General features: G+C 35.3%; 1 protein-coding gene across 5 annotated transcripts in view; it reads right to left on the reverse strand.

Moving 5' to 3' along the window:
* Positions 1-22,967, reverse strand: part of PMS1 (PMS1 homolog 1, mismatch repair system component) — a 105,530-nt gene that overhangs the window by 24,303 nt on the left and 58,260 nt on the right. For 3 of the 5 annotated variants that reach the window (XM_044669702.1, XM_044669703.1, XM_044669699.1), the window contains one exon: positions 8,339-8,455. The exons of the other annotated variants lie outside the window; for them this stretch is intronic. In XM_044669702.1, coding sequence (XP_044525637.1) covers positions 8,339-8,455 — 117 coding nt within the window. The remainder of the gene's footprint in view (positions 1-8,338; positions 8,456-22,967) is intronic. 5 annotated transcript variants of the gene reach the window in all.

Here is a 22,967-nt window from a genome sequence, read left to right on the forward strand (position 1 = left end):
CTGAAGCCAGATTTGAACCTAGGACCTCATGCCTCTAGGACTGGCTCTCAAACATATTCTTTTAAAATGATCTTCTTGATTATAAAACTAAAAAGCTAAAAATTCCAAGCACATATATTTATCACTCAAACAAAAATTTCCAATTTTTCCAAAAGTTTCCTTGTCACCCTCCCATCTATACAAAGAATGTGTGAATATTTAGGGAAAAAAATAAGCTTATTTCCATATTTTCTATATCTCATTAGAATTTGGAGGACCTGGAAGGCAACAGCCAAGTGGAATAATGATTTTGCTGGATTTTTGTTTAATTGGCATGATTGGCACAATTAAAATCAATAACTTGTTAATTTTAACTTTTAAATAAAATTAATAAGTTGTTAGACCTTGTATTTGCACAAGTCATATTTATGTTTGCATTTTTGTTTTTAGTACTTTCCAGAGCTGTTCTAGGTTTGAAGTATGGAGAGACTTCAGGGAAGGATGACAGAGAAAGGAATGGAGATATAGGCAAAGAAGAGTCAATTGCTTCCCTGGATGGCTAGGCTCTGGTTCTAGGTTAGCCACATTCACCTTACCCATCTCTTCCATATTATCTCGCTAATTCTGTACTCTGGTTGGATCTGGCAGCCCAAGGGTCTTTTACTCTCATCTCATCAAGCTTGCCTCCATGCTACCCAAGCAAACTCCTTAAGGGCAAATTAAGCTTTTGATTTTTCTTTGTATTGCCAAAATTTAGCACAATGCCTGGAACAAAGTAAGTGCTTAAAAAATTCTTAGTAATTGACAGATGGTTTCCCTCACTTATATGTTCCCATTAAAAAAATCAGCTTCCTTGTGTCTCTGCCTTTCATGGTGATATCAAGGGAACCTAATAAAGAACTTAATACGCACTAATGGAAGAAGGCTTGGGCAGAGATTATCTCCTTCCTCTAGAAGCTTTCCTCCTCTCTCAAGTAACAAGTGAATTTAACCCTGGCTTTTCAAAAATAGTCCTACTGACATTAATAGTTAATTTCTGACTAAATAGAAGAGCAAGTCAGCAAAGAAGCTGTTTTTGGATAGCCAGAAAGACCTTGAGGCATCTTGCAAAATATACTGTGTGGGCTGCCACCTTAGGTATAAGGTTGTTCCTGAGGTTGCAAATGAGTTTGAGTGTTTAGGGATATGAATTACGCATTACTTCTTTTAGACCACTAAGTGCATTATTGTTGCTGTGCCAAATTTTACCAATTAGCAAAAATAAATAAATAAATGAATCCAGATTGTCCTACTTATGATGATAAGGATACTACTTAATTCATTGTAAAATTTCACAGTACTTATAAATGGTAGTTTAATTTATAAGGTAACATGAGACATCTCTGTAGCACCTGCTGAGCAGTAGGGTGAGGCTGCTGGGTCTTTGAAAGATTTACAGGGTTTATGAATTTCCAAAAAAGACTCTGCCTCAGAAAGGATAAGAAAAAAATATTGCTAGTGTTTCATTTTTTCCTTTTGTTGAATTAATTGAAAAAAATTATAATTTGCTTTAAGCATAGGACAAACCTATGTGGTTTGAACAAGCAAGTTCAAATGTATGAACAAGCAGACTAAAGTGATCATATCATGCTGGATACAATGGTAATTTAAACCAGAAAGAATCCTAGCAGTGCTAGGAATGCAGGGCTTTGAATATAGAAGCTAATTTTGACATAATATTCAATTTATAATTCTGAAGTTATATAGAAAGGTAAATTAAAAAAGAAAAACCTTGGAAAATAAGTCAAAGCAACAGCTAAATCACAATCTCTTTGGGAAAAGAGTTTTATATGGCTGGCTGAAATATTCACTTTCTGATTTGCCATTCTTCTGTAAGTTTAAGAAAATAATCTAATTTTTTTTCTAAATTTATTTAGAATTAGAATATTGGAAAAATATTTTTATTTTTCATTTATTTACTTGTTATTTATTTGTTTATTTTAAATTTCTTTAGAATTAGAATAGTAGAAAAATATTTTCTAAATATTTAACTGAGGAAATTTAACAAAATGCATGCTTCTAATTTTTAAAAAGATTTTTAAAGCAATGGCATGACTTCTATAGATTCTTTGCCTAGGAAAAAGCAGACTAAAGTGATCATATCATGCTAAATACAATGGTAATTTAAACCAGAAAAAATCCTAGCAATGCTAGGAATGCAGGGCTTTGAACATAGAAGCCAATTATGTTTGTGTAAAACAAAAGAATATGAAATGTAGCAATTTTCAATTAAACATGAATGGACTTGGAAAAGGCAAATTTGAAAAGCACATAAAGTAAAAATCAGGCTAAGCCACAAAGGAAAAAAAGAAACATCAGGTAAGAAAAAAAAAACAAAGAAAAAATAGTCTGTGAAAGAGACATAAAAGACATAAGACATTTTTATTAGATAATTGATCAATTTCTAGCAAAGTAAAAATTACAGCAAAAAACTTTTGTTACTTGATATAAGGAAAAAGTTGATTATAAATAACATAGGAAGGCAGTCAGATTTTTAATGTATTAACTCTTTATTATTAGAATAACTCCTATTATGTCAAAGCATCAAGTTCCACTAAATTTAAAAAGAAAATAGTGGGAAATAATTTTAAAATACTGGAGATGTTCAAGTCATCAGGGGTCAGGACAAGTGGCAAAATTTGTGTAAGGAATTAGTAAAAGTCACAGTATTCAATGATCATTCTTAAAATTAAGGTAACTAGAAATAATCTACAATTGGAAAAGTTTGAATATTTTGCTCATATTTGAAAAGTTAATCAGAAAAATTCTTCCAATAAGGTTGTATTCTGTTGGTTCACTACTGTAATGAAATGACTCCCAGGTTCTTGAAGGCTTTTGCTAGGCACACAGAAAGGCTTCAAGTATGGTTGTTATGATGGATGGACTATATGTTAATGGAGGACTGGCCTCTCTAAGTTTAGAAAGGCTCATCAGTTGGATGGGCCAAGGAATGAGGAGTTTTTTGCCCAGAGAAATTCTTGAAGACTACATACTAAGTTACAGAGGGATTGCAATCTGTCGATAGAGGGAGTGCCCACACCAATTAGACATACTTAAAGTACTTCAGTATAAGTAACCAGTTCTGCAGATGAGTTAGTTGGCTTAACCTGAGAAGTCTACGAGGAAAAATAAAATGTTCATAATATTTAAAGTACAAGCAATCTTAATGCAGAGCATCTAATGCAACCTTGACCTGACCGGACTGGGATATCTTAACCACATATACAGCAAACGGTTATACAACCTTTGTGTTAAAGAAACTCCAGAAAGCAGGAATGCACTATTACATGGAAAGATGTAAATAAAATTATGCCTTGCTGAGGATGTAAACAAAATTATGCTTTGTTGAGAAAAAAAAGTTAATGAGAAAGGTATTAAGAGAAATTCTCTATAATTCAATAATTGAAAATCTTTCCTTTCCTAAAATACATTTTTGAAAATCAGTAGAAAAGAAGAACATTCAAGTCATACCTCTCTTATTTCACCAAGATGTGAAAACCTGCACAAGGATGACTTGAAATTGGTATCTCTTGCTGGCCAATTCAGCCTGTAGATAAAGCAGTTTTTTTTTTTTTTTTTAAATTTAACTCACTCTTCTTTTTTTTTTTTTATATTTATTTTTTATTTTTTTTTTAAACCCTTGTACTTCGGTGTATTGTCTCATAGGTGGAAGAGTGGTAAGGGTGGGCAATGGGGGTCAAGTGACTTGCCCAGGGTCACACAGCTGGGAAGTGGCTGAGGCCGGGTTTGAACCTAGGACCTCCTGTCTCTAGGCCTGACTCTCACTCCACCGAGCTACCCAGCTGCCCCCATAAAGCAGTTTTAAAAAGTAGGTATCCAATGCTGTTGCCCCCAAGCTGTAAGATAACCTAGGTCACTCAAAGGATGACTCACAGCAAGTTGGGATGGCTCAGGTCCCAGACCACTCAAGGAAGTGGGAGCTGAAGTGAGAGATAAGGAGCATCTATAGTGATGGATCCCCTTTCTCTCTTGAACTGCAACAGTCTTTCTGTCCAGAAAACAAGGTAGGGATGAGGCATTAGGATGGCTTTTACCTCCTCTCCTTTTTTTATAAGGACCTTGCCTTTTGCTTTGCTGAGAAAACTGAGCCCATTTGACATGAACTCACTCTTGTTTAATTCTCTTCATGTCAAAATCCTTTAATGTCATCTTTCTCTTTCTTCTTTTTCCCTGGTTACCCTTTGAGGGCAAACCTTCTATGTGTATGCTTGATCCTATCCCCTCCTGTCTTCAGACCATATCCTCAGTCATTCTTTCTATCCATATATTTATTCTCTATTGCCTTTAAATATATTCGAGTTTTACCTATCCTTAAAAAACCTTCCTTATGCCCTATTTTCCCTTCAAGCTATTTCCTGTTTCTGCTCTTTCCCAGGCAAACTCCTTGAAAAAACTCTATATTCCATGACTTCACTTCCTCTATAATTACTCAGTTGTCAACCCTTGGTAACTTGCTTTCTAACATCACTGCTCTCACCAGTGTCAACAATGATCTATTTTTTCTGAATTTTTATTTTTTCAAATTCAGTATTATTTTCAGTTCCAAATTTTATCCCTTCACCTTTCCTCCTCCGCCCATTGAGAAAGCATGAAAAATGAAACTCACTATAAATATGTATAGTCGAATAAAACAAATTCCTGCATTAGCCATTATCCAAAAAAATATACTTCAATTTGCACTCTGCATTCATCATCATTCCTTTCATCATGTGTGAGATGAGATTCAGTGGGTCAGTATTTGGCTTGTAACCCCAATTTTCAAGACCCCTTAGAATTGCTATTCCTTAGACTAAAACTGCACACCCACTCCATAAAACTTTGTTTTCCTGACCTATTTTCAAAAGCCTTGAGAAGACTTTATCTGTACCCTGGGAAGAAAGCCAAACTATAAGATAAGTTGAAGGAGCGAAAGTACAGTGAGTTTTGAAACTATCATTATGGTCCCAGCCTGGGAACCCCATAATAGTCAAAGGTTTTTCTTGATCATGATGGTCTTTAGGGGTATATAACATTGAAAATCATGTGCTCAAGACTGTAAATGTCACAGCCCCCCCTCCCCCCTTCTGTGGGATTGGACAGAGGTGAGGAGGAGAATCTTGTGTCAGGATTGTTATAAAAGTCTGTGTTTGTATCTAGAAGAGATGGGCAGAATCCCTTTTCCTCCTCTTCTCCACCCCCCTTCCTCCTGTCTGCTGTTTTCTCCGAATAAAGCTGCTTTTCTCTGCCAGCATCTTATCAAGTCTCTTGTCTGTTCATTAGAGTGATTTTTGGGGGTACAAGTTCCAAATGAATTTATAGAAATTCTGGACCAGTTCACAGCTCCACCAACAGTGCATTAATGTTTTGTTTTTTCCCCCTAAAGTCCCTTCTATTAATTGTCATTTTCCTTTTCTGTCAACTTTACCAATTTGATGGGAGGCAGTATCTTAGAGTTGTTTTTATTTGTACTTCTCTATTAGTGATTAAGAGTATTTTTCCATGTGGCTAATAATAGCTTTTAATTTTTCCTCTAAAAATTTATTTATATCTTATCTGTTTATATCCTTTTTATCAACTGAGGAATGACTCATTCTTATAAATATGAATCAATTCCCTATATCTGAGAAATAAGAACAGAAGAAGTTTTCTGCAAAGATTTTGCCCCAAATTCTAGCTTCTCTTCTAGTTTTAGATATAATGGTTTTGTTTGTGCAAAAACTATTTACTTTTATATAATAATTTTCTATTCTGCCTCTTGTAACCATCTATAGTTCTTGTTTGGTCATGAACTCTTCTCTTGTCCATAGATATGACTGGTAATTTCTTCTATGCTCATTTATTGTATCATCCTTTATGTCTAAATCATGCACCCACTTGAAGCTTGTCTTGGCAAAAATGTAAGATATTGGTCTAAATTTTGTTTCTGCCAGACTGCTTTCTAGTTATCCCAAAAATTTTTGTCAAAGAATGAGTTCTTGTTCCAAAAGCTGGATCTTGGGGTTTAACAACAATATTTGGGTTTATTTGGTTCTGTGCTTTGTTCTTGCTTCAGTATGCCTAATCAAGCCCACTAATCAATCTCTATTTCTTACCCAGTACCAAATAATTTTTTAAAAACAATTATGGCGTTGTTGCTAAAGTTTGAAACCTGATAATGCCAGGCCCCCTTCCTCCCACTTTTTCTCCCACTGATTACCTTGATATTCTTGATCTTTTGTTCTTTCAGCTGGATTGTGTTACTAGTTTTTCCCAGATCGCTAAAATAAGCTTTTGTAAGTTTGAATGTTATGGCACTAAATAAGTAAATTAATTTAGGTAGTATTGTCACTTATATTGGCTTGGCTTAATCATGACCAATTAATATTTTTCCAGTTATTTGCATGTCTTTTTTTTAGGGTGTTTTGTAATTATGTTCACATAGTTCCTTTATTGACACACTTCCAAATATTTTATAGAGCCACTAATTATTTTAAATGGGATTTCTCTATCTTTCCTCATGGATTTTTTGTAATAAATAGAAATGCAGATGATTTGTGTGAGATTATTTTATATTCTGCAGTTGTTAATTATTTTTCAACTAGTTGAAATTCTAGAATTCTCTAAGTAAAATATTATATAATCAGCAAAAAGTGTTAATTTTGTTTCCTTCAATTTTGTTTTCTTGTCTTACTGCTTTAGCCAACATTTCTAGCACTATTCTAATAGGAATGGCAATAATAGGCACCCAAACTTTATCCCTGATTTTACTGGAAAGGCCTCTAGTTAACCTCTATTACAGACAATACTTGTTCTTGGTTTTAAGATATAATTTATCATTTAAGAAAAGGCTTTTTATTTCAATGTTTTCTAGTATTTATAACAGAAAAGATATATTGTCAATAGATTTTTTGCATTTATTGATATATGACTTTTATTGTTTTTGTTATTAATTTTATCAGTTATGTTTATAATTTTTCTAATAATAAACTATCCCTGTATTCCTGGTACAAAATCTTATCCAAGAAAACAGTTTCCTGATAAAACTAACCAAATGGAAGCTAATGATTCCACGAGATACCAAGAAATGTTAAAAGAAAATCAAAGAAGTAAAAAAAAAAAAAGAAGGAAAAATACCATATCTAATTGAGCTACCTGAAAAACATGACAAAAACCCCTAAATTTAGATATCATATTTCATTAAATCATTAAAGAAACCCCAAAATGAAAATTCCTGGGAATATTACAGCAAAATTCAGATATAAACGAGACAGAAAGGATTTGAGGGCTTTCATTCTGCACTGGAAATTAGTACCCACAACCAATGAGTGTACAGATCAAGTAAAGCATCTAATGATTAACAAATCAAAATACATAAAATTAAGAGCAAAATACAACCAAATCGTTCTCCAGGATAGTTAGATCAATTCACAACTCCACTAACAGGGCATTAAGCAACAAGTAGTCTTCTGGAGATAGTCTTTGGAAAATCCTCTTTGGCCTGAATCTGGAGCTTGGAGGATCTTGGACTTGGACTACCTCTTGGGTGATTGAGCTGGCCTTCCTCTCCTGGTATCTGGAGAGAGATTAGTTTTGGAGAGGCCTTCCCATCTTGGAAGAGGCTGTGTGGGTGGAACTCCAGGTCCTCTGGTTGAGGGTTAACAAGCCCTGCCAAGCTGAGCTGAGCACCAGAGCAATATTTAGTGTAATAAGGTAGACATCTTCTCTATCCTTTTTTTTTTTGTATTTCTCTACTTTCACTCTTTCCACTCTTTTTGTAAATACTTTTATTTATTAAACTTCATCTTGACTTGAGCTATAGTATTTTAAATCAGAGAACACAATATTATCTTAGAATTCTCACATATTTTAGTCAAACCCTTAATTTAATTCCTTACATTACTAGATATCATTCTTTAAAGAAGTTTAACAGTCAAAGGCAAGAGAGAGGAGAATAACTTGAATGAATACCAGAATCAACATTTTTTTTAAAGGTGAAAGGAAATAATTGATGGAATAAGATCTCTGTGGAAACCTTGATTCTATTCTATTACAAGAGAAGGGAGTATCCTTAACAATGAAAGTCACTTCATTATACTTATATTCTGTAAATATAACAAAAGCAGGTAACTGATATGGATACAGTATTTTACAGTTGCAAAGTACTTTATATACATATTTTATCTGAATTTTACCAGAAATAGGAATACCAGACCTATTGTATGCTTAGCTATATTTAGCATTATTATGATTTTTCTTATTTACTGATATCTCAATATCTTCTAAGTAGAAATGATATAAAAATAATTTAAAAACATTTAAAATTTCAACATCCTTTGGTTACCTGAGATTCTTCACAGTGATGCTCAAAGGCTGCCATATTGCTCATTATGGAAGTTCCCAGAACTGCCATCAAAGCTGTTTTATGATCTGAAACTCTGCTTTTCTGCCAAATAATTACCTGAAACAAAATAATAGTCAAATCTTGTAATACTGAATTTAGATTTATAAAGCTCAAAATACTTATAACAATAAATGTATCACATTATGAACTCACATGTTTACATATTTATGTATATCCTTATATTAAAATTCCATCCTCAAATGCTGCTTTCAATACCACTTAGAAGTTATAGTAGTACTTCAGCACAAGCTGTCCTTAAGGAGTAGTTTCAAGTAAAATATTTACTTTTTTATTATTAGGTTAATAATAAAATTAAAATATTAAAAATTAGATTAAAAATTAAAAAATTAAAAAATATTTACTTAATATTTACTGATGACCAAGAAATACATTACAGTATTTTTGTAAACAGCCTAGCTGCTATAAAAATTAGAAGCCATTAAGTAAAAGGATAATTTTAAAAAATAAGCCTAAGGATTTAAATATTTATCAATCTCTTTACCTAATTAAAAGTCCAGTTTCATACAAGTTAATATAGCTATAGAGGTAAAGATTTGTCAATTCTGTTCTATGATGTCAACCATGTGGAGAAGAACATTAAAAATAATGGACCTAATTATCTAAAAATTCATATTAAAAAGATTTACTTTTAAAAATTACATTTTAATACGGATATTGATACCCTATTGGTGGAGTTGTGAACTGGTCTAACTATCCTGGAGAACAATTTAGAACTATGCCTAAAGGAGTATAAAACTATGCATACCTTCTGACCCAGCAATGCCCCCTACAAAGAGATCAAAGAAAAGGGGAAAGGACCTATTTGTACAAAAATATTTATAGCAGTTCTTTTTGGGGTGGCAAAAGCCTGGAAATTGAGGGAAGGTCCATCAATTGGGGAATGAATGAACAAGTTGAGGTATATGATTGTGATGAAATGCTAATATGGTGTAAGAAATGTCAAGCAGGATAGTTTCAGAAAAACCTGGGCAGACTTGTATGAAGTGATACAAAGTACAATAAGCAGAACTGGGAGAATATTGTACACAGTGACAGCAACATCATAAGAATGATAAACTGAAAGATTACTCTGATCAAGACAATGATCAAAGACTATTCCACAAGACACATGATTTAAAAAAAAATTTTTTTTTAAACCCTTACCTTCCAACTTGGAATAAATACTGTGTATTGGTTCCAAGGCAGAAGAGTGGTGAGGGCTAAGCAATGGGGGTTAAGTGACTTGCCCAGGGTCATACAGCTGGGAAATGTCTGAGGCCAGATTTGAACCTAGGACCTCTTGTCTCTAGGCCTGGCTCTCAATCCACTGATGTGATAATTAGATTAAGTCTACATTGCCCATCTTTAGATTTAATCACCAAAGGTGAGAGCACCTCCAAATTCTGGGAGGTCCTAACCCATGTGTGCTATAGTGAATGATGAATCAGAATAGACTGACCGCTCCCTAAGAGGTCTATGAGAAACGTCTATTGTGATTGGACAAGCAAGCTAGGGGAAGGCACAGGAAGTGAGGCATAAATGACCCCTTTAAAAAGAGGCAGTTGAGTGAGTGAGAGGAGCTTCTGGTGAAGAGGGAGGATGGTGAAGGAGGTCTTCTAGCTCTTCTGGTCTGTGGAGGTGGTAAGTTTCAAGACTGACTGAATCTTCCTGAACTTCTCTTAAGGAACTTCCTTAATAGACTCTGTGAATGAGGGCCTCTAGCCCTCTGACTCTTGGCTGAGAGTTAATTAGATCTACCTGGATTAATTAGAGGATCTTAGCAATTTACCTACTGTGTTAGATTCTTATTTCCTTATTTCCTCTCTCTCTTCTTAATTGTAAATAAACTTCCATAAAAGTCAATTTTGACTTGAGGTTATTCCTAAATTGGGGAGATTTCCCCTGGTGACCACTTTTTAATATATTGAACCCCAAAACCACTTTTCCCCCCCTTACACTGAGCTACCCAACTGCCCCCTCTAATAAAAAATCTGAGTGAAAACTGAACCATACTTAAAAAACAAAACACTTTTCATGTATGTGTGTGCTTTCTTTTGTAACACTGCTAATATGGAAATGTTTTGCATGACTTCTATTATCAATATATTGCCTACCTTCTCGATGCATGGGGGAGGGATGATAAGGAGAAAAACTCAACATTTTAAAAAATTAATGTTAAAAAAATTTTACATGTAATTGGTAAATATTTAATGAAATAAAATACATAAATAAGTATATACATACACAAAAGTATTTAGGGAGAAAGGACCTTATCATGTGGGTAGAATACTGAATCTTGGGAAGTAAGAGATTTTACTAGTCAGAACTGAGAAAATCCATTCCATGTAATAAGAATGGTCAATACAAAGGTATGCATTGTTGTGTGTTAGGAATCCCAGTTTAGCTGGACTGTATAGTAGAGTATAGGACGGTGATGGCAAACCTATGATATGCAGCCGCATACAGAGAAGTATGGGGCCTCATGCCAAGGACGAAACATTTGCTGTAGTGTAGTGTAGACACTCTGTGCACTATAGATGACAATTCTACCTATATTAATTTACCTATTTTGGTCTATTAAATACAGTTACATATTACAATTATATATTTTTGTTATTTTAACTATAAATATCACGAAATTATGGGTTTTTTCTCGAAGTGACACACCACTTGAGTTATGCTTGTTTTTTGGCGAATTTTGACACACCAAACTCAAAAGGTTGCCTATCACTGATATAGGAAGAAAAAAGTAATATATAAGAAGCCTGGAAATGCAAGCTAAGATTGTAAAGGACTTTAAAAGTCAGACAGAGGATTTAGTATTTCATCTCAGAAGCAACAAATCGCTACTGGTTTACAGAGTGAGGGAGAAACATGGACAGATCTGTTTGGTAGCTATATGGAGGATTGCTTGGAGTGAATGATTAAATAAATGAAGAAAAAAGCACTTAATTATGGTTTATTATGTGCAAATAATAGTCCTAAGCGTTGGGAATACAAATAAACAAGCAATATAGTCCATCCATGCTCTTAAAGTTGCTCATATTCTAATAAAGAAAGCAGGGATATATTTGAGGCAGGGAGGCCAATTAGGATAGTTTTTAAAAAGGAAGGTCACTAAAGGGCTTCGGGTAAGTGGTGGCCATGCAGATTATCAGAATAAGGATATGAGAGATCTTATGAAGGAAGAAATAGCAAGATTTTGTAAGTGAATTGTTATGTGGAGGGAGGGAGAGATTTGAAATGAATGAATTAATGACAAAATGTTTATTAAGCGCCTGTTATGTTCTAAACATTGACTTTAAAGTCCTAGGGTTATAAATACAAAGGTGAGACAAACACACCTCCAGAAGAGACGATTTATGATTCTACATTTGAAAAGAGGGGAGAGGATATATATGTAAGTGGCGGAGTAGATGGCCAGAATAGAAGTGTGAAACATCACTGAGGCCAGTTTGCTATAGTAGACTATGCAATACACTTGAATTCCAGATCTGATGAGTAAATTGACCATAGCATAGACTCTGGAAATGCCATAGTCTGGAGGGTGCTGCATTGGGCTGAGGGGTAGCAAGAAAGTAGATAAGGAGAAGAATAATGAAGTTGTAAACTGGGTGACTAAACTAGACTAAACTAAACTGGGTGACTTCACTAGAGAAATGTTATATTTTTCTGCTATAAGGGAAATCACAGAATTACAGATCAAGAGCTAGAGGAACTTGGGAATTATTTAATCCAATTCTTTCATTTTATAGGTGAGGAAAAGGAGGCTCGGAGAGGTTTAGGGGTTCATGGGTTACTACAGGAATAGAGACTAGGATCCTATGACTCTCAGTTCACTGTTCTTTGGATCTGACCATGCTGCTTCCCTCTTGTTTCATCACTTTTTCTCCCAAATCTTTTTTTTTTTTTAAACCCTTGTACTTCGGTGTATTGTCTCATAGGTGGAAGATTGGTAAGGGTGGGCAATGGGGGTCCAGTGACTTGCCCAGGGTCACACAGCTGGGAAGTGGCTGAGGCCGGGTTTGAACCTAGGACCTCCTGTCTCTAGGCCTGGCTCTCACTCCACTGAGCTACCCAGCTGCCCCCTCTCCCAAATCTTTACAGATTTTTTCAATATTCAGGATTGAACTTCTTTTTAGTGACATTTTCATTTACACTGTTGTAGGAGTTTCAGTGTTCAAGGAGGTATACAGAGATTAAGAATACCGAACTTGGGGCAGCTAGGTGGCTCTGTGGATAGAGAGCCAGGCCTGGAGTTAGGAAGTCCTGGGTTTAAATGTGGCCTCAGACACTACCTAGCTATGTGACCCTGGGCAAGTCATTTAACCCTAGTTGCCTAGCTCTTATCACTCTACTGAGTTGGAACTAACTACTCAGTATTGATTCTAAAACAAAAGGTAGGATTAAAAAAAAAAAACTGAACTTGTAATCAATAACATCCAAGTTTGACTTTCAAGTAACATGTCCAACAAGATAGAAGACAAGACATTTTCTCTGATCCTTATGATCTCTCGAAATTCTTCAAAATAAGAATTATTCATATGAGGTAAAGAAATTTCAGTTGTCTCTATGATCTAAGATACCAAGAACCCTAATAAGGTAAAAATCCTAATGAATTAAGCAATGGGGTATGGCCAAGAGAGCATTATATGGAACATTCTAGCGTTCTAGACTGAAAGAAGACTAAGGCTCTGCACCAAGGCAAGAAGTTCCTGAATTAGTGCAAGGTATGGGAACAGGTGCCATCTGGCATCTGTTACTAAGAACCCAATTCCAGGTGACCAATCCAGGGCAAGTTATGGTACATGAATATGATGAAAAAGATTATGCTACAAATTATGATGGGAATGATTTCAGAAACCTGAAGAGACTTGTATGAACTGATGCAAAGTGAAGTGAACAAAGTCAAGAATAGAATTTATACAATAACAACAATATTGTAAAGACAAGCAACTTTGAAAGACTGAAATAATAATCAATACAGATCAGTCACAATTACAGAGAACTCATGATGAAATGTGCTTCCCAACTTTAGATAGATATGTGACAGACTCAAAGTAGAGATTGAGTTGTATAACTCTGGACATGGCTAATGCAGGAATGTGTTTGACTCTACTTTGCCTCTGCTGCTCTGCCTGGTTTCAACTTCACAGAACAATGTCCCTGGTGTTCTCTCCAACCTGTTCCATCCTTGCTTTCCTGCTTCCTTTTGGGTGTTGTCTACATCATTAGATTATAAGCTCTTTGAGAGTGGGAGGTTGAGAGGGAGAGATGAGGTAGAAGTTGAAGAGAGAGAATTTGGAACTAAAAATAAAATATAATTGGAGAAGAAAATAGATTTCTACATCAATCAGAAACCAAAGATGGAGGGAAATTCTGGGAAGAAGGCGGCTTAGAAGGAGCAAATCTTAATACCTTCACACCCTTATACACTGAGATAGAAAACAATACACTTCGAGAAGAAAGAGGACCAAATCTAACAACGGGACAGACCATGGGGAATCCTACTTCTGAACAGCTAAAGAGGTACGCCAAGAAAAAGGCTTGAATTCTTGAACTGTTAAGTCTGAGGGTATAGAAGGAGAATCCCAGGACCCCTACCCCATGCCACTATGTGGCCCCTGAAATCTCCCAATCTCCCAGCGGGCCAGTGGGCGCAACAGCCTGGAGAGAAGGCCTTGCTGGCTCTGGACTCAGGGAGTTGAACACAGGCACAGGGGAGGTGATTGGAGTAGAAGGCCACAGAAACACAGCAAAAATGCTCAGAAGATGGCGGCTTAGATGGAGCCAAACCCCAGACAGCCTGGATTCATCACACCGAAATAGAGAACAAAGGGCTTCAAGAGTAAAGAAAACCAGATCAAACACAAGGACAGAGCAGGGGAACCCTACTGCTGGACAGCTAAGTGAAAACACTCCACCTTGTGTCCCCACTTCTTCCCCCAACCCTGGAGGTTTTAGCCTCAGGGCACATTAAGCAACACTAACTAATCCAATCAATACAGGCTTAATCCCATCAATTGGACAGACAAGATGTCTTCAGAGGGCCAGGAAACTCCAACACTCCTCCCCCTGCAGAGACTGCAGAGAAAGTAACTACAAACCTCCACTGCCAGCTGAGGGAAGATCTTTCATCAAAGCTCATTAAATCCATCTGCTTAAATTAGCAGAACAGAAAAGGAAAAAATATGAGTAAACAACAGAAAAAGAGAAAAGAAATACAATTGACAGCTTCTTTCTAGGAAGTGAAAAGAGAGCAAATGAAATAGAAGAGAAAGAAGTTCCAGCGAATTGGACACAGGCTTTGGAAGATCTCAAAATTCAATTAACTCAAAAACTTCAGAAACTCAAAAAGCAATCAAAAGAGGCAAGAGAGGCTGAAGACAATTTGAAAAAGGAAATACATGAACTAAAACAAGAAAAAAAAGTCTTAAAAGCCAGAATTGGCCAGCTTGAAAATGAAGCAAAGAAGGCAAAAGATGATCTACAAAGAAAATCAGACCAGAAGGAGAAGGATGACCAAAAAGCAAGGGATGAAATTCAGTCTTTTAAAAAACAGAACTCAACAACTAGAAGCAAATGACTTCACAAGGCACCAAGAATATATAAAACAAAATAGAAAAAATGAAAAATTTGAGGAGAATATGAAACACTTCATTGATTCAACCAAAGATCTGGAGAACAGAGCTAGAAGAGACAACTTAAGAATTATTGGTTTACCAGAACATCATGATAAAAGAAAAGGTTTAGACATCATCCTACAAGAAATGATCAGAGACAACTGCCCTGACATTCTCAAACAAGAGGGAAAAGTGGAAATTGAAAGAATCCACAGATCACCTCCTACATTTAATCCACAACTGACAACTTCCAGGAATATTATAGCCAAATTAAAAAACTACCAGACCTAGGAAAAAATATAACAAGCTACTAAAAAGAAGTCATTCAGATACCAGGGAACCACAGTTAGGATAATACAGGATCTGGCTGCATTTACATTGAAGGTCTGGAAGGCATGGAACATAATATTCCAAAAAGAAAGAGAACTGAGTCTACGACCAAGAATCAACTATCCAGCAAAACTGACTATATTTTTGCAGGGCAAAAGTATGGTCATTCAATAAAATTGAGGACTTCTAAGTATTCATAAAGAAAAAACTATACGTAAATAGAAAGTTTGCTGCCCAAACACAGAACTCAAGAGAGTCACCATAAGATAATTAAGAGAGTGGGGGGAGGGGAAAAATTTTCTTTAAGGGACCCAATAAATTCAATCGATTTGTATCTCTAGAAGAATAGAAGATATTGGCAAATATTAAAAACTGTTATTACCAACAGGGTAACTAGAAGAAGTTTACATAGAGGGAACTGTGACAAACTGTATAGGATGTAATGTGTGTGTGTGTGTATATATATATATATATATACACACATACATATATATGTATGTATGTATATGTATGAATAAATATATACAAAACTAGAGGGGGGAAAGGTAATATTAAGAAAAATGAGAAAGCAAACAAAATGGAGTAATTTATATTACATAAAGAAGCTTGTGGGGCCAACAGGGAAGAATAACAATATACTGGATATACTGGAAGGGTAAATAGGTTGGAGAGAGGAAATATTTAATACTTAAGTACATTGAAATCAACTTAAAAGAGGGAAGAATAATCTGATCCATTGGGGCAGAAAACTGATTCAAGCCCTATAGAGAAGTAGAAGTGTAACAAAAGGACTGATGGGGAGGGAAGTAACACTAGGAAGGGAGAGGGTGGGAGTGGGGGGGTGCGGTAGCTTAAAAAGATCCTAAAGAAAAATAAGAGGGGAATAAGAAGGGAGAGGGGAAAAAAGGAAGTACAATAAGGGAGGGGATTGGGGGAACGGATTAAAAACAAAACACTGGTATAGAAGGAAATAATGAAAGAAGAAAGGATAGGACAATGAGAGAATCAAAATGTCTGGGAATACACAGTTGATAATTATAACTCTGAATGTTAATGGGATGAACTTGCCCATAAAATGGAAGCAAATAGCAGAGTGGATTAGAAACCAAAATCCTACCATATGTTGTCTACAAGAAACATATATGAGACAGGCAGACATACAGAGTAAAAATCTAAGGATGGAGGAAAATCTATTGAGCTTGAATTGAGATAAAGAAGACAGGGGTTGTGTTATGAATAAGATGAGATTAGCTAGTTATTAGGAATTAAATTGTACCTGGCAGGAAGGAGCTGGAGCTGGGAATTCCATGATGGAATGAGGGAGGAGGAAGTCTGTCTGTGCCCTGAGTGTGGACTCCATTAGTGGTGGGCAAAACTGTTGCCAGCCTGGGAGACCTCAGAGCAAAGGACACCCTGTTTCCTGTTTTCCCCTGGGATCCTGTATGGTGTGGCATCTAGCAAAAGGACAAGATTTACAGAGCCAAGAGAAGAGGTGAAGTTTGAGTACTGGAGGACAGTGCTTCAAGCAAAACCCTTACTACTTGGTTCCTGAGACAACTTTAGTTCCTGGCATCCAGAGATCATCAGTGGATTGCAGTGAGAATCCCAAAGCCACAAAAGCCCTAGCTATACTCAAGCCTGGCAGGTTCCAGGTTTGAGGCAGAAACTCAGAGACTCCATTTATAGCTCCTTGGGCCCTGTTAGTTTAGATCCCTAAGTTAGAGTAGAATAAGTCCTCCCATAAAATCTAAAATCCTTTAGATTTTAAGTATAGAAATCCTTTCCCACATTTTAGTCTAACATAATTAAAGCTGTTAAGTCCCTTTTACCTTGTTAGCCTGTTACTATACTCTGGTCTAGTGGAAGCTGGGTGACAGTTAAGATCAACTGCCATTCCTGTGGAAATCCAGTAAACTCTGGTCTCTTCACCCTGGTCCAGTCTCTCATAAATCCTAGAGTGTGTTCCCACAAACTACTTAGTTTATTGTAATATCCCTGGTGACCCCATTACCTTACATATATTTTCCTACAGTTGCCATCATGATCTCTTGACAGAACCAAAGTAAAAATAGATCTGGTTAAGAGATAGGGAAGGTAATTATATCCTAATAAAAGGCAGTATAAACAATGAAGATATATCAGTACTCAACACATATGCACCAAACAGTATAGCATCCAAAGTTCTAAAGGAGAAGCTAGTGGAGCTCAAGGCAAAATAGATAGCAAAACTATACTAGTGGGTGACCTCAACCTTCCCTTTTCAGATTTAGATAAATCAAACCAAAAAATAAATAAGAAAAAGATAAGAAAGGTGAATGAAATCCTAGAAAAATGAGAGTAAATAGATATATAGAGAAAAATAAATAGGGACAAAAAAGAATACACTGCCTTTTCAGCAGCATATGGACAATGTACTAGGGCATAGAAACATGGCAAACAAATGCAAAAAAAGCAGAAATAATAAATGCAAACTTATCAGATCATAATGCAATAAAAATAGTTATTAGTAAGAATACATGGAGAGGCAAACCAAAAACTAATTGGAAATTAAATAATATGATTCTCCAAAATAAGTTAGTGAAAGAACAAATCACAGAAACAATAATTTTGCTGAAGACAATGACAATGATGAGACTTCTTACTAAAACTTATGGGTTGCAGCCAAAACAGTTCTAAGGGGAAAATTTATATCACTGAGTGCATATATTAACAAATTAGGGAGGGTCCTTCTATTCCTATACTTTCCAGGGTTTTCAATAGGAATGGGTGCTGTATTTTGTCAAAGACTTTTTTCAGTATCTATTGAGATAATCATGTGATTTTTGTTTGTTAAATTGTTGATATGGTCAATTATGTGGATGGTTTTCCTAATGTTGAACCATCCTTGCATTCCTGGTATAAATCCCACTTGATCATGGTGGATGATCCTCTTGATCACTTGCTGAAGTCTCTTTGCTAATATTCTATTTAAAATTTTTGCATCTATGTTCATTAGGGAGATTGGTCTATAGTTTTCTTTCTCTGTTTTTGATCTACCTGGCTTTGGAATCAATACCATATTTGTGTCATAAAAGGAATTTGGTAGGACTCCTCCTTTGCTTATTATATCAAATAATTTGTATATTACTAGGATTAGTTGTTCTTTGAATGTTTGATAGAATTCATTTGTGTATCCATCAGGCCCTGGTGATTTTTTTCTAGGGAGTTCTTTGATGGCTTGTTCAATTTCTTTTTCTGATATGGGATTATTTAGGTATTCTATTTTTTTCTGCTGTGAATCTAGGCAATTTGTATTTTTGTAAATATTGTGGGAAATATAAGTAAGGGTAATGGGGTCACCAGGGATATTATAAATAAACTAAGTGGTTTGTGGGAACACACACACTGGGATTTTATGAGAGACTAGACCTGGACATGAAGACTTGAACAGCCAAGCTGCTCTTAACTGACAAATGACAGTTAGCCAACTGTCACTCTGGCCAGAGGCTTTGAATTCAACAGACAAGGTAACAGGACATAACTGGGTTTAATTATGAACAACTAAAAGGTGGGATAGGGATATCTACTCTAAAACCTTAAATCTAATGACATAATCCACAGGGAAAGGAAAGACCTATTTCTACACTAATTTAGTAATCTAAACTGACAGGGCCCAAGGAGCAGTGGAGTCTCTGGGTGACTGCCTCAGACCTGGAACCTGCCAGGCTTGAGCAGCTCAGCTAGGGGCTTTGTGGCTTTGGGATTCTCACTGCAATCCACTGATGATCTCTGGATGCCAAGAGCCAAGGTTGTCTCAGGAACCAGGTAGGGAGGGTTTTGCTTGAAACACTGTCCACCAGATTCTCAAACTTTGATCTTCTCTCTTTGCTAGATGCCACCACTCAGGATCCCAGGGAAAAATCAGGATACAGGATGTCCTTTTACTCTGAGTGCTCCCAGGGCTAACCACAGTTTGTGTTAACCCCCTATGGAGTCCTTCCCAGAGCACAAGTCACTTCTTCCTGCTCCCTCTTTCCATCCTGGAATTCCCAGCTCCAGCTCCTTCCTGCTAGATACATCTTAATACCTAATCAATAACTAATCTTATCTTCCTCACAACAATATTCACCCATATCTCCTAGACTGCTATATTTATTGCCATATAATTGGGCAAAATAGTTTTTAATGATTGCCTTGATTTCTTCTTCATTAGAGGTGAAGTCTCCCTTTTCATCTTTGATACTGTCAATTTGCTTTTCTTCTTTCTTTTTTTTTTTTATTAGATTGACCAGTACTTTGTCTATTTTATCTGTTTTTTCAAAATACCAGCTTCTAGTCTTATTTATTAATTCAATCATTCTTTTACTCTCGATTTTATTAATTTCTCCCTTGATTTTTAGTATTTCTAATTTAGTTTTCATCTGGGGATTGTTAATTTGCTCACTTTCTAATTTTTTAAGGTGCATGCCCAATTCAGTTTTTGTTAAAGAGTTCTTACTCCAAAACTTGGGGCTTTGGGGTTTGTCAAACACTAGGCTGCTAAGGACATTTACCCCTATATATTTTGTATCTAATCCAGTGGTTCCCAACCTTTTTTGGGCTACTGCCCCCTTTCCAGAAAAAATATTACTTAGCCCCCTAGAAATTAATTTTTAAAAAGTTTAATAGCAATTAATAGGAAAGATAAATGCACCTATGGCCATCACCGGTCCCTGGATCGCTGTAGCGCCCACCAGGGGGCGGTAGTGCCCACTTTGGAAATCACTGATCTAATCTATTCCATTGATCTACCATTCTATTTCTTAATGGGTACAAGACTGTTTTCATGATTACTCTATTACAGTGCAGTTTGAGATCTGGTACTGAATGGCCATCTTCCTTCACATTTTTTTTCATTAACTCCCTTGATGTTCTCAACCTTTTTTTCTTCCAGGTGAATTCTGTTATTTTTTCTAGTTCTAGAAAATAATTACTTGGTAGTTTTATTGGAATGGAACTGAATAAGTAAATTAATTTAAGTAGGATTCTTGTTTTTATTATATTTAGCTCTGCCTACCCATGAGCAATTAATATTTTCCAACTATTTAGTTCTACCTTTGTGTGAAGTGTTTTGTAATTATGTTTATATAATTTCTGGATTTGTCTTGGCAAGTAGATTCTCAGGTATTTTATATTGTCTAGAGAAATGATGGGCAAACTTTTTAAAGAGGGGGCTAAAGGAAAGGAAATGCTCATTTGTCAGTCTGTTTCTAAGGTAACGATTTTGAAGTTTCATTGTATTTTATCCTATTCATTGTATTTGTCAAATTAGGAATAATGCTACAGGCCAGATAGAACATTGGGGGGGCGGGGCATGGGGTCTAGAGTTATTTTAAATGGAATTTCTCTATCATGGACTGCTGAAAGTTGTTGGTAATATATAGAAATTTGTATATTTCTATATAATATAATATGTTGGTAATATATAGAAATGTTGATGGCTTATGTGGATTTTGTATCCTGCAATTTTACTGAAGTTATTAATTATTTCAACTAGTTTCTTTTATTGATTCTCTAAGATTCTTGAAGCATATCATTATAACCTGCAAAGAGTAATAATTCAGTTTCCTTGTTGCCTCCTTTAATTCTTCAATTTCTTTTTCTTTCCTAATTTGCTAAAGCTAGCAATCCTAATACAATATTAAATAATAGTGGTGATAATGGGCATTCTTCCTTCATTCCTAGTCTTATTGGAAAGGCATCTAATTTATCCCTATTGTAGATGATACTTTCTGATATAGATACTAAGAAGGAATGACACTTTTAGACCTATGATTTCTAGTATTTTTCATAGGAATGGATGTTGTATTTTGTTGAAGGCTTTTTCGGCATCTCTTGGGACAATTGTGATTTGTTAGTTTGGTTATTTAATAATAGTCAATTATGCTGATAATTTTCCTAATATTAAACCAGCACTGCATTCCTGGTATAAATCCAATGTGGTCATAGTGAATGACCCTTACGATGTATCGCTGTAGTCTTCTTGCTAATATTTCATTTAAAAATTGTACATCTATATTCACATATGAAATTGGCCTTTATTTTCTTTCTTTGTTTTTGCTCCTCCTGGCTTAACAGTACCATATTTGTGTCATGAAAAGAATTTGGTAGAATTCTTTCTCTGCCTATTTTCCAAAAATAGTTTATATAGTATGGGGATTAATTGTCCTATAAATGTTTGACAGAATTCACTTGTGAATTCATCTGGCACTGGGGATTTTTTTCCCTTAGGGAGTTTAATTTCTTTTTCTGAAATGGGATTAAGTATTCTATTTCCTCTTTTGTTAATCTAGACAATTTATATTTTTGTAAATATTTATCTATTTCACTTAGATTGTGAGATTTATTGGCATATAATTGGGCAAAATAGCTTCTAAAGATTTCCTTAATTTCTTCTTCATTGGTGGTGAGTTCTTTGATTTTCTTTCCTTTTTAAAATCAAATTAATCAGTACTCTTGTTCTTTGATTTTCTGTAAAACCAATTCCTACTTTTATTTATTAGTTCAATTTAGACTTTAATTGGGGATTTAAAATTTGTTCTTTTTTCTATTTTTTTTTATTGCATGCCGAATTCATCTGCTTTTTCTGTTTTATTGATGTAAGCATTTAGATATAAATTTCCCCCTAAGTCCCTGATGGCAAACCTATGACATATGTGTCAGCATTGAAAGACATAGCCATTTTTGATGACACGTGAGCAAAGTATGGGGCCACATGCTGAGGATTTGCTGTAGTGTAGACACTCTGTGCCAGAGGTCTGTGGGTCAAAACAATTATCACTAAGCAAGTAAGTTAAAGAATTAGTTTTTGGTTTATTAAATAGTTATATATTACAATTATACATTTTTGTTATTTAAACTATAAATATCATGAAATTATGTTTTTTTTTCCTCAAAGTGATACACCACCTGAATTATGCTTAGTTTTTTGTTGAATTTTGACACACCAAGCTCAAAAGGTTGCCCATCACTGCCCTAAGTACTGTTTTGGCTATATTTCATTAATTCTGTTATGTTGTCTTGTCTCCTCATTGTCATTCTCATTAATGAAATGGTTATTTCTAGGCCTATTCCTTTTTTAGCATTAGATTACTTAAGTTTCCAATTAATTTCTGATTTGTCTTTCCATGGACCCTTATTGATTATAACTTTTATATAGCATTGGGATCTGAAAAAGTAACATTTATTACTTTTGCTTTTCTGCATTTAGTTGTGAGGTCTGTATGCCCTAATACATAGTCACTTTTTGTGTAGAAACCATGTACTATCAAAAAGAAGATATATTCCTTTCTGTTTACATTCCTTTCCTTTCCCTCCCCACTTATTCCCTATTTCTCTATAAGGTAAGATAGGATTCTATACCCCAATTAAGTATGATTGTTATTCCTTCTCTGAGACATTTCAATAAGAGTAAGTTATAGCATTGCTTATCACCACCCTCACTCTCCCCTCCAGTGTAATACTTTTTCATGCCTCTTTAGGTGAGATTTATCCCGTTCCACCCTTTCCTCTCAATATAATCCTCTTTTCACCCCTTAATGACTAGATCTTTTGACTTCCAGAATATTATTTTCCAAGTCTTCCCATCCTTTAATGTG

Source organism: Gracilinanus agilis, chromosome 3 (assembly GCF_016433145.1).
Source record: "Gracilinanus agilis isolate LMUSP501 chromosome 3, AgileGrace, whole genome shotgun sequence".
Lineage (NCBI taxonomy): Eukaryota > Metazoa > Chordata > Mammalia > Didelphimorphia > Didelphidae > Gracilinanus > Gracilinanus agilis.